The 12,699-nt window shown below is 47.1% G+C and overlaps 4 protein-coding genes across 4 annotated transcripts; 1 reads left to right on the forward strand and 3 right to left on the reverse strand.

Annotated features, from left to right (window-relative positions):
* Window positions 1-562: 562 nt before the first annotated feature.
* Window positions 563-2,167, reverse strand: SIT1 (siderophore iron transporter 1; the record flags this gene model as incomplete). Its single annotated transcript, XM_076686821.1, has 1 exon — window positions 563-2,167. The coding sequence occupies one exon, from the start codon at window positions 2,165-2,167 to the stop codon at window positions 563-565; it is 1,605 nt and encodes a 534-aa protein (XP_076538979.1).
* A 2,343-nt stretch (window positions 2,168-4,510) lies between these two features.
* GYP7 (GTPase-activating protein GYP7) lies at window positions 4,511-6,871 on the forward strand (the record flags this gene model as incomplete). Its single annotated transcript, XM_076686822.1, has 1 exon — window positions 4,511-6,871. One exon carries the CDS (start codon window positions 4,511-4,513, stop codon window positions 6,869-6,871), a length of 2,361 nt encoding a protein of 786 aa, XP_076538980.1.
* Window positions 6,872-7,191: 320 nt separating this feature from the next.
* TNA1 (high-affinity nicotinic acid transporter) lies at window positions 7,192-8,721 on the reverse strand (the record flags this gene model as incomplete). The annotated part of the gene is made up of 1 exon (XM_076686823.1): window positions 7,192-8,721. The coding sequence occupies one exon, from the start codon at window positions 8,719-8,721 to the stop codon at window positions 7,192-7,194; it is 1,530 nt and encodes a 509-aa protein (XP_076538981.1).
* A 2,410-nt stretch (window positions 8,722-11,131) lies between these two features.
* Window positions 11,132-12,661, reverse strand: TNA1 (high-affinity nicotinic acid transporter; the record flags this gene model as incomplete). The annotated part of the gene is made up of 1 exon (XM_076686824.1): window positions 11,132-12,661. The coding sequence occupies one exon, from the start codon at window positions 12,659-12,661 to the stop codon at window positions 11,132-11,134; it is 1,530 nt and encodes a 509-aa protein (XP_076538982.1).
* Between the last annotated feature and the right edge of the window lie 38 nt (window positions 12,662-12,699).

The following is a 12,699-nucleotide window of genomic DNA, read 5'->3' on the forward strand; positions in this document are numbered from 1 at the left end:
CAAGTTATAACTTTATTACCGTGTGTACAGGACACTAAATCAGACTTCTCATGGTAGCGATCATATCTATAGGGACTAGTGCGGAAAAAGCTATTTATTGTTGCCGCTCCCGTTCACCAATGATACCATACAATGACAGTCTATGGACGTGGCAGAGCCTCACAAAACCTGAGAAGGAAGATACGTAGGTGTAAAATTGAAAGCACATGGCCCTAAACAGGCAGTACAGGTGCTACATACGGAGTGCCCAAGATGACAGGACAAAAGGCATTGTAAGACGTTTATAGAAACCGAGCTAGTTGATGCAAGGTCCAAGGTGTGCCGTTGTGATCGATATAGGTGCAACCTTACTTGTAGCTATGCTTAGAGAAAGACGGTCCGTACGTTGTTGCTTTAAATTACCGCTACTTCAGGTAACAGATACCAAAAGCTTCACAGTAGATACCAATGAGATGCAATAATAGGTCTTGACAATGTTTCCTGAAAAAGAACTATACACATTTTAAATTAATAAGCGATGCAAAACAAAGAAACAGTCCAAAGCTCATCTACCAGTCATTAATTAAACCCGATCCTGCTTATTCTCAAGGCTTTCCTTCTCCTGCAAAATAACAACATCTTTATCAAGGTTCTCGTCGCTATCGCTCTCAAGTGCAGCGGCCTTCTTAGTAGACGCCTGGCCAATAACAACTCCCTTAATACCAGTATCAATTTTATCGAGATGAAGATCTCTATAAGAAAGAGTAATAAGGAACATAACGGCATAGATGCAAATAGCTGGAACCAGAAGGATTCGGATAACCTTGTTATAGGCAATGATTATGCCGTCTCGCTCTGGGGATCCAACGGGATAGTTAAATACCTGAGTATAGTCATTGGTGATAGTATTGACCCACTCAGGACTCTGATTAGGCACGAATTGCCTAAGGTACTTGGGGTAGTACCTTCGATAAACAGCTCCACTGACAGCATTGGCAATAATCTGGCCGAGTGCAAGGAAAGACATGTACAGAGCAGTGGTCTGCACAACTTCGTCGTGGGAGCAGTAAGCCTGGACCATCAGCTGGTTGCAACCCAGGAAACCCGCACCGAAACCGTCGATAACCTCAGTAATGACAAGCTTGACGATTGCAGTTCCATATTCTCGGAAGTGGTAAATGAGACCAAGACCTATCATATGGATGCCAACACCAGCCACCAAGATCCACTTGGGTCGCTTGAAATACTTGATGATGAAAGCCGCGATGATAGAAGACACGACCGAAGCAACAATACCAGTCTCACTAACGTTGGCCGCAGCAGTATTAGAGTAGTTGTGTACAACCAACAGCCAGGAGAAGAAGTAAGACCCGTAGAAGTAGTAGGCGAGATAATAAAACATAACAAAGATGAAGGACTTGACCAACTCGGGATTCTTCATAATTCGATAGACAACAATAGGGTATTTAGGAACGTAAGCTTCATAAAACAGGAACCCAATGAGGCAGATACTCCCGATAACGATCATGACAATGATATGAGCCGACTTCCATGCTGCAGAATCACCATCACCTGACGCCAACGGGATAGCAACGAATAGGAGCGAAAGACCGGCAGCCAGCAGGATGCTTCCACCAATGTCCAACTGCTCGAGAAGAAGCTTGAGATTAAATGGGATCTTTTTCTTCATTAGCTTTCGAGCCTTTAGTCGGTTGATGAGAAGCACGATGAGGAGAGGTATGATGCAGACAGGGACGATAATTGCCCACATACCAATACCCCATCTCCAGGTCGAGTGTTCCAGAATGGAAGTAGTAATTGGACCAACAGTCCAGGGGACGAAAATGTAGCTGAAGTTGATGACAGAATCCATCAGGGAACGATGAACGAGATCAGAGGTATCAGCCTCGAAAATGACACACATGAACTGAAGGAATACCTGCCCAATGACGTAGAATACCTGAGCAGCAAAGTAGGCATAGATATTTGGCGAGCACGCAAGGATGATTGTACCAACGCATAGGAAAATAATGCCGATCAAGAAGCCCTCGAAACGACCGAGAGCATCAGAGAGTTTAGCAATGACTGGTCTGCCCACCACATAAATTACACCCTGGACGACGGCAAGGGTAGATAGCAGGGAGAATTGTGTGAAGTCCGAGACGGCGTAGTTTGTGTAGTATGGCATCAAGGATACCTCAAATGCTAGAGCGATAGAGAAGAACATAATCGCACACCAAGCAATAATCAGATTCTTTTTATTCCATAAACTGGTAATGGCCTCAATTTCAGCAATACCGTGTGCCTGTATCTTGTTAGGGTCGGTTGCCCCTGACACATCAATAGGAGCTGTGGCACCTTTAAAAAATTTAAAGAAGTTTTTCATTGTTGATTTGGCCAGTAGCTTTGGTCCACCGTTCGGTGCGAATTGATTAATATTTATATTTCTATGGGATGACAAAACATTTTTGCTCTAACGAGCATACTGTATATATTCTTCATCGGATGCTGATTGATAAATGCAGAACTAGCCTAACGGAACTTTATCAGATCTACGTGGGCGTGCATTGCATTGCGTGAACTCGACGTGACATCCCCATTGGGTTATTATCAATCTACGCTGCAATCAGTCTTGGCAGCGGTTGATTTCATGTTTCAAGGGTATTGAGATGAAAAGCTTTAATCAACAGTGCTATTCAAGTTTTGTGCTTTAACCGCTTCTATTTTAAATAACAATTATACGAGATACTTTCATAAATGGTAATATGGTTCGTAAAAATGCTGCGGCACTTTTCATATGCAGCTGCTTAACAATCGGCATATGCATTTAACACCATCCCGGTACAAATGCGTAGTCCAAATGTAGGAAGGGAACCAGACGCTATAATTACCCCCGAATATACAACTCTCAATAGCGGAAAGTTAGCGCCAAAGATTAAAACACACGTGTATTGCTTTTAGAATGCTCTATTTACTGTTAAATGTAGTTACAAGTCATATGTATTGGGTACTGTTTTTGTGGAATTGAAATCCCTACTGGTGCGGCGACAAAATTGCTAGGCGCTCATGCAGTTCCATGTCTCGCTAAGGGTCACTTGGCACGATTAATTCACCCGTCCACCCCCTTTCGCTAAGTTGCCTCGCCGGATCATTCATCCTTCAATGTGGTAGGTACCTGAGGTTTGTTTTAGTTTTACGAAAACCATAGTCAATGTTAAAAGGCAAGATTCCGACGCGCATATGTCTAGCGGTGTCGTACTTTATGGATACAGTCGGGGGAATGCGGATCGTTCGCGCCGAGAGCTCTCTACAAATACGGTATATGTAGTACTATATAGTGAATGGGGCAATCTATACGTGTAGCGTGATGCCTTCTAGACTTAAAGTCCCAGTAATGCGTGCATTACTGTCATAAGTCCGAGAGGCATTATGTACGCTTTGGGGTTCTCATTCGCTTTTACTTAATCCTCTCTCTGACACTCCCCCTGCCGTAACCTCCGGCAGCTAAGTACAGAAGTAGGGATTCCATCCTTGATACAGTTAGTGAATCATAGAGCACAAAGGCAGGTATGAATTTGTCAAGTACCTGAATTGTTGACAGAAGCAGAGTTGGTATTATGTATTAGGAAAATAACATGTAGTCTTACGCATGATTAACCACAAAAATCTCATATTGCAATCCCGCATTGGTACCACTTCGCCGACATGGTTACCGATCTCAGAATGGGTTAAATAAGACGTTAAGCTGCTTGTGGCGTATTTGGCACGGACGCACGGGCTATTACAAGTATGTAAGTACCGGTATATCTGATAGGAAGCAGCTTATTGCGACGTATTTGGATGAAATAGGCGACAACGGTTTTTACCGTTTAAACGCGCTGTTGCATTAATATACCCTATAAGCACCTTGCATATTTTGTAAAGGCTGCGCCAAGACTTCGACGGCCCTGAGCAATTTTTTTAAGAACTCAACTGGGCTCATGGTTTCTCAATGTGGTATACAACAGTAATTGTAATGACAAATTCGCAGCAAGATATTTTTGGAGAATTGGCAAGTATCCTTTAGCAGCATATTACTGGTCTACAATTCTCAGCCACTTTCATACTACCTGGTACCAGTATTTTTGTGCCTAATTTCACGAACCCTCGTCTGCACAATTGCAGCAATTGCCAGCATATACCTAATTATTAAATCATATACTCTCTTCATAGCTTTACAGATGGAACGCGCTACCATTATCCGGAAAGTTTAGACCCTAAAAAAACGAGCCGCACGCCGCACACCTACGTTCTATCACGGAGTTCCGAGACACAAGGCATAGCCCCACTCGCTTATGGCCTTATCAGAAGCCACTGTACATTAAATTGGCCACCAAAGGATTTGAAAGGTATATGAGCATTAATATCGAAGCGAAGCAAAGCAATAGCCGAATAAAATATCAATTAAAACCATCGTGCATTTTCCTTGCCAGCTTGAACTGAAATTCAAGCATTGTTTACGGTAGTGGCACCCTCCCCATCTCTCCAGCATATGCCTGCTGCCGCAGCATCGATAGCGCCGTCTTTGAATCGATTCACGACCACGTCATCCCCTCAGCCGCTCTCATCGCCCGCCCTTTCTTCTCCACCAATTTCAGTGGAAGTACTGGACTACTTTGAGGGTTGCTCATATTCCCCTTGCTACTCCAGCGATTCAGACTCCGACGGGTTCATCAACGTTATGTCTTCCAGCAATCTGTCCAGTTCCTCCAGGACGGGTGCATCCAGCCGTTCGCAGCACACAGCGTCATCGTCCAATCGAGTACAGCTCTTGTTCTCCAAATCAAAGGTGTATGTACACCCCACAAAGTCTGCTAAAGACAATATCCCCGGGTTCATTGCCCTGGTCCGCCCAAAGAATGCGTCCGACCGCGAGATCCTGCTATCCTGGATCCCTGAGTCGATTCTACAGGCGTCTGAGGACTACGAATCCTACGTAAAAGTGGACTTGGAAGCGCCAACCGGCAGCTCCGATAGCGTTGCCGAAGGGTCTGCAATTAGGCAGCAGGAGGTGGAAAAGGTCCTGGTGGCGCAGCCTCCGCGCGGTTCGCTCTCGTCCTATGCGTTTTCTGTGCCATTGTATGAAGTTTACTCGATACAGATCCGCCCACCGTCTCTAGGCTGGTGGTGGGGGTCCCTAATTGTCCACACGAAGTCTGAGGAGACGCAACCTGCGCTGTTTTTCCACGACTCAGAGTCGGAATCGACGATTCTGCAAAAGAAGAAGAAGACCAAGGATTTTGAACCGTTCACAGGGTCAGATTTGTTTTGGGGTGGCGACCAGTTCATGCAAGTGTTGAAGTCGTATGCCGTGGTAGAGCGATCGACTCTGGAACCGTCAATTTACCTCGTTAACCCCGAGCCCGAAGATCGCGTGTCGTTTTCACCTCGCAATGCGTCGGTGGCCGATATTCCCGAGGATAGCTTGACCAAGGCGTTTAAGGAGGCGCGGTGGTCGATTCTTGAGAAGCTAGCCAGAGTGACACGGTTCTCGCGAAAGGCCGCACAAAATGTAATTGACAGCTCGCCGCCAGGGGTGAAAGCGCTCCTCAGCAAGCCTGAGGTCAAGAAAATCGGCGATGATTTTGATGTGGCTCGAGTTTACCTGGCCAAATGGGCCATGGGCATTGCTGAAGAATCGGAGCGATCTAGAAAAAGCATTGTCTGGAACGATGGGTACCAGGATATGCTCGGCAGTGCTGTCGGGGACTTTGAGGTGCTTAACATAGATAGTACTGTCCAACGGAGGAACGAAGTAGGTGCAGCAGAATGGCGTGCCTTTTTCGACCATACTGGACGGCTCTGCATTACCGAGAGCGAAGTTAAAGAACGCATATTCCACGGCGGGCTTGCCCCATCGGTTCGCAGCGAGGCGTGGTTGTTCCTGCTTGGGGTTTATCCGTGGGACTCAGACGATGAAGAGCGGCGCTCTATCCTATCGGAGAAGAGGAACGAGTACTATCGCCTCAAGCGCAAGTGGTGGGACGACGTAAACCGCCAAGAGGACGACGATTTCTGGAAGGACCAAAAGTCGCGTATCGAAAAGGATGTGCATAGAACCGATAGAAACATTTCCCTGTTTCAAGACAGCGACACTCCGCATCCCGATCCTAACTCGCGATTCGCTGAGGTTGGCACCAATTTGCATTTGGAGCAGCTCAAAGACATGCTCATCACTTATAACGAGTACAACGTCAATCTAGGCTATGTCCAAGGCATGAGCGATCTGCTGTCTCCGCTGTATGTCGTGTTCCAAGACGACGCAATTGCATTCTGGGCTTTTTGTCATTTCATGGACCGAATGGAGCGGAACTTCCTGCGGGATCAATCGGGCATGCGGAACCAGCTGGTTACACTCGACCAACTGGTGCAATTGATGCTGCCAAAGTTTTATTCGCATTTAGAAAAGGCTGACTCTACCAACTTTTTCTTTTTCTTCAGGATGCTGTTGGTGTGGTACAAGCGAGAGTTTTACTGGGATGACGTTTTGCGACTGTGGGAGGTCTTGTGGACAGACTACCTGTCGTCGCAGTTCCACTTATTTATTGCACTGGCTATTCTTGACAAGCATAAGGATACCATTATGGAGCACCTGTCGCAGTTTGACGAAATTTTGAAGTACATGAACGAGTTGTCGATGACCATTGATCTTGAAGACATACTGATCCGTGCTGAGATTCTGTTTAACCGGTTTAAGAAGACGATCAATGTGGTTGACAGGCGATCTCAGGAGGTCCCAGAGCCGGGAGAGAAGCCACTTCCCCAGATCACTGACGAATTGCGATTATTGTTGTCGAGAGACGTGATACAAGTGAAGGAAGGCGAACGTCCTCCAAATGCAGGAGGGGGTTGATGACGAGAAATAATGAAGCATGTTAGGTAATGAATGGAACGAAATATGGTATTCTATTGCTAGAGAAGGGAGGGTTACTGTTCAAAAAAAAATGTGGCCAATATCTCTCATTATTAATTTTTTTAATGAATAACTGGTAAGCTACTTTCTTGACCGGGCACACTACCGATAGTTTGCTAGTAGCACTGAGCTATCTATGCTGTTCCTACCAAAACTGTATGAAAGTCAATAGTAGCTATAGAACGGATTGCATATTAGAGGGATTTTTCATAGGCTTCGTAATCAAAACAATTCGAAAGAAGAAAGGAGAGAAGGCTGCATTACTGAGTATATCTAAAGTTCGGATGCCTGTCGCCAAGTAGAGCGATCTCTTCAGAAGTCTTGCCAACGAGGATATGGTCAAGCTTGCCAGCCGCCTTTCGCTTGTTCTGGACACGACAGTAAATGTGCTGGACAATTGAGCCACCGAGCATGAATATCGTTAGGTAGGCAAGCGCGATGCCATTGCCAATTCGATACAATGGAGCGTCTCGAGCAAGGTAGACGTTGCTAAACACAACACCCTGGATATTAATCCAGGCCATGACGAGCCCAAGAGTAATGCCACGCTTGTAGACACCTTCGGTGTTGTTAGTGGACCACGTAATGGTGTTAGGAATGCTTGGATATATGCCCATGGCGCCCAGGAACGTGCCAGCGTAGCGGACAGAAGGGGATACTCCGCTGATAAGCATCGCATAGCCAACCATGGCAATTAATGCAAGACCAATGTTGATAAGTCCACGCTGCATGGTCTTGTCAGCGATAAAACCGACGAAGATTGTGAACGCACAGGCCACGGCATATGGAGGAACAGTAAGAAGCTGAGCACGCGTCGCGTGGTAACCTAGATCTTTGACAATGGTGGGCAGGAAAAGAGAGAGCCCATAGAGAGGACCATTGCTACCCATGTAAACGATCATGGTATTCCAAGTTTTCCAGTCTTTAAGAGCTTCCCACACATACGCCGACTTGAATTCCTCATGATGAGCAGAGGCCTGCTGGTCGGCATGGAGCCGTCGAATGACTCGCGCGTGATCATCCTTGCTGAGGAAGGTAGCATTATCAGGGAAATCTTGTACCATCCAATAAGAGAGGACGGCAATTACCACGGTTGCCAGGCCCTCGAGGATAAAAATCCATGCCCAGCCGGGCCTCCCGCCAATGCCGTCCATGTTGCTGATTGCAGCAGCCAGCAGACCACCAAAGCTACCAGAAAGTGCAGCAGCAGAGAAAAAGATGGCAGCTCGAAGACCGAACTCGCTTCGCTTGTACCAACACGAGAGATAGTAATTGATACCAGGGAACAAGCCAGCCTCGCACATCCCCAAGAACCATCTGGCCGCCATGAGGCTAGAGAAGTTCGTTGCAAAGCCCATGAAAGTCATGCAGATACCCCAGAAGACCATAATCAGAGGCAGAAAGATTCGCGGCCGCAGCTTCTTGAGTACAATGTTGGTAAGAGGCTCGAACCCAGCGTAGCTAATGAAGAAGATGGTTGCTGCAGCATTGTACTGGCCCGGGGTCATATTGAGGTCCTCAAGCATGCCCTCAATTTTGGCATTACCAATATTGGCTCGGTCGAGGAAAGAGAGAAGATAGAGTAGTGTCAGCCATGGGACTAGGCGAAGGTCCAGCTTCCAGAGGAGCTTTCGGTCGATCGCGGCCTTCTCTTCTTCGGACTTTCCCGCATCGGGGTCGGGGATATCGGGCTCCTGATCCTCTTTCAGCTCGTAGTGATGAATTGACTGTTTCTCTGGGTCATTGCCTGAGTCATTGGTGTTTACAGCGGCATCAATAGTCACCGCCATTTTGGTTTCGTCGGAAACGTTGTAAAGTGATGTGATAATTGTTGATTAACGATGGACGAAGTCTACACTATATATAAGCTTTTCTCCTTGGCCTCCTCGTACGATCAGCAGCTTGGCGGATTACAATTACTGCCGAACACAGTGTACTAAACGCTGCTTCCCCACAGTACTCATGGACTTTATGCGCACGTGTAATGTGCTAAAGCGACGCTTCAGCATAAGAGAGAAGAAGGCTAGTGTCGATCATAGGGAAAACTGCTGTTTACTGTACGTAATTGAATTCCGTACTCTAGCTTATCATGCCAAGGTTTAAAAAAATAAACCTTTGCGGACGATGGCGTGGTTTTCTCCCCACCCTCCTTCCATGAGAGCTAACAGGTTTTATAAGATTCATATAAATGAAGGAAAAGCATTAGCAATTCCATATATGTTGAGCTGTTACTTTATCAGATTAATTGATTCGATCAACACATTCTTTGCGGCCCAAAATTAGCCCGAACAACAATCCAATATATCTGTTGCCCAGAATCCCCTCCACAAGTTTCAATTCCCTACTATCGGTAGCGAAGATACCAGGAAATACGTGTGCTGGCACATGGAGGAGTTGTGGAAGAAAAGACAGGAGCCGAGTTTTAGCTGCTTCAAGCATATTCGGCTCGCATAATCGCCGCTCTTTTCTGCATTATCTCTGCTCCTTCTGCGGGGGAGAAGGCTATACCATCGCTTCTTAATCGGCGGGGGAGATGACATATACAATCCCTCTTTAGGCGGGGGAGAAGGACTGATCGCTTGCTATCTGCGGGGGAGAAAGACTACACAATCGCATCTCAAAGTAGAAAGCAACTTACACAGACCAATTGGAAAGATACAATAACCCGCTTCTGTACATGCATTGTGCAGTACGCACAGGGAGACTCTCCACTCCATTATTCCTCCTAGTCGGGGTTAAAACCGCCGTTCATCCCGGTGCTACTAGGCGACACTCGGTATCAGTGGCCGGAGGTTCCCCGGAGATGCGGCTTGACGCATCTTGACGCAAACGACGGCTACAGTACACCCCTCGAGTGCATCGTGCCAAGCTAAGCGATACCCCTCCAATTACATAATTGTTGCATAATAATAATACAATAATGATCTAGAATTGATCGATACTGCCAATTGAATCGGCTATTCCTTATATCTATTAGGCAAACGGATCGTTCTTGAGCTCTTTCGCGGTCGCATAGGAATATCGTCATTTGGCCCGGATGAGACACTATCAAATCGGTCTCACAAGGCGGCGGAAGCGGTTCGCTGATCGGAGAAACTGGGGAAAGAGATAGAGATCGTCGTGTCCGTTTATGCGATCTGAGTCCGACAGTTCAGTTGGCGAAGAGAGCGCGTGTGCCTCGGAAAGAATAGTACAACATCGAGCGACGGATCGTCCATTCCTCCTTCTTCCAATGCAATTTCGTTTTGGCGGGGTACTCTTTCGCCATTAACAGTAGTTTGTTTGGCTGATACTTGGTTCTGGGAAAGCAGATGGGAACCTTTTTTCCACAGGGGAGCTGTGAAGTACGCGGGGAGATTTAGCCGGAGAAGTTTTTGGAACTTCCTACCTATTCGTATGTTGTACCCTGAAGTCTTTGAGGACATCTCGGAACATGTTGTCATCAGAGTCGGACTCAATTGGGTTATTAGAACTCAATTTCGAGGACGGAAGGTTTGATGGCGCCTGCTGGTGTTGCTGTAAAGGCTGGAGGAACTCTGGGTAGCCCGCAAATGCCTTGCGCTTTACGTGGTAGTTTACAATCCCACTGGGGCGGAACCCTTGTGATAGTAAATCCTCGTGATACATGCTAATTTCCATTCCGTGGTCCTGCGTCAACGGCTGAAGGTGGAAGACAAACTGGTCACGCCAAATGTCTTCGGCTAGAGAACTGTTCGTGCAGTAGGCAGACAGGTCGCGGCACGCTCATAAAGGGTCCCTTGTGAGTAGTCCCAGAGCAGCAAATTGAGCATGAGGTGCTTTTAACGGAGCCAAACTTGACCAGTCTATTTGGATTATTGTTGTCAAGAGAGGTGATGCAAGCGAAAGACGGGGAGCATCCTCCAAATGCAGGATGGGTTGATAGCGAGAAAAATAAAGCATGCCAGGTAATTAATAGAACGAAATATGGTATTATAATTGAATTGCTATTACCGGTATCTCATTATTGAATTATTGGTTCAAAACGACTTCGTTGATTGTACAAACTACTGATTATTCGCTGGGTGCAGTACCGGACTAACGGTGCGGCTCAATTTTGGGGCGGGTTGTGTTTGAATGCAGCTGCCAAATTGTATTTAAAAGTCAATAGTTGCTACAGAATGTACCCTATGCTTCGTGTGTAATCACAAAATTTTAAAGAAGAGAGAAGAGAGGGCTGCATTACTCAGTGTACCTAAAGTTCGGATGCCTGTCGCCAAGTATGGCAATCTCTTCAGAAGTCTTGCCAATAAGGATATGGTCAAGCTTGCCAGCCGCCTTTCGCTTGTTCTGGACACGACAGTATATGTGTTGGGCGATTGAGCCACCAAGCATGAATATCGTCATGTAGGCCAGCGCAATGCCATTGCCAATTCGGTACAACGGAGCGTCCCGCTCAAGGTAGACGTTGCTAAACACAACACCCTGGACATTAACCCAGGCCATGACAATCCCAAGAGTGAGACCACGCTTGTAGACACCCTCGGTATTGTTTGTCGACCATGTAATGGAGTTGGGAATGCTTGGATAGATGCCCATTGAGCAGAGGAACGTGCCAGCGTAGCGGACTGAAGGGGATACTCCGCTGATAAGCATCGCATATCCAGCCATACCAATTAATGCGAGGCCAATGCTTACCAGACCTCGCTGCATGGTCTTGTCAGCGATGAAACCGACGAAGATTGTGAGCACACAGGCCACGGCATATGGAGGAACAGTAAGCAGCTGAGCACGCGTCGATTGGTAACCTAGATCCTTAACAATGGTGGGCATGAAAAGGGCGAGCCCATAGAGAGGACCGTTGCTACCCATGTAAACGAATACGGTCAACCAGGTTTTCAAGTCTTTAAGAGTTTCCCATATGTACGCCGACTTGAATTCCTCGTGGCGAGCAGAGGCCTGCTGGTCGGCGTGGAGCCTTCGAATAACTCGCGCGTGGTCATCCTTGCTCAGGAACTTAGCAGTATCGGGGAAATCGTGTACCATCCAGTAAGATAGGACAGCAACGACCACGGTGGCCAGGCCCTCGAGGATAAAAATCCATGCCCAGCCGGGCCTCCCGCCAATGCCGTCCATGTTGCTGATTGCAGCAGCCAGCAGACCACCAAAGCTACCAGAAAGTGCAGCAGCAGAGAAAAAGATGGCAGCTCGAAGACCGAACTCGCTTCGCTTGTACCAACACGAGAGATAGTAATTGATACCAGGGAACAAGCCAGCCTCGCACATCCCCAAGAACCATCTGGCCGCCATGAGGCTAGAGAAGTTCGTTGCAAAGCCCATGAAAGTCATGCAGATACCCCAGAAGACCATAATCAGAGGTAGAAAGATTCGCGGCCGCAGCTTCTTGAGTAGAACGTTAGTCAGAGGTTCGAACCCAGCGTAGCTGACGAAGAAAATGCTCGCTGCAGCATTGTACTGGCCCGAGGTCATGTTGAGGTCCTCAAGCATGCCCTCAATTTTGGCATTACCGACATTAGCTCGGTCGAGGAAGGCGAGAAGATAGAGCAGCGTCAGCCATGGGACTAGGCGAAGGTCCAGCTTCCAGAGGAGCTTTCGGTCGATCGCGGCCTTCTCTTCTTCGGACTTTCCGGCATCGGGGTCCGGGATATCGGGCTCCTGATCCTCTTTCAGCTCGTAGTGATGAATTGACTGTTTCTCTGGGTCATTGCCCGAGTCATTGGTGTTTGAAGGGACATCAATAGCCGTCGCCATTTTGGAGTCTTTGCAAACTGTGTAAAATGATGCGACAA

This window comes from Trichomonascus vanleenenianus (assembly GCF_965637985.1).
Source record: "Trichomonascus vanleenenianus strain CLIB 3782 genome assembly, contig: TRVA0_044S, whole genome shotgun sequence".
In the NCBI taxonomy this organism is placed as follows: Eukaryota; Fungi; Ascomycota; class Dipodascomycetes; order Dipodascales; family Trichomonascaceae; genus Blastobotrys; species Blastobotrys vanleenenianus.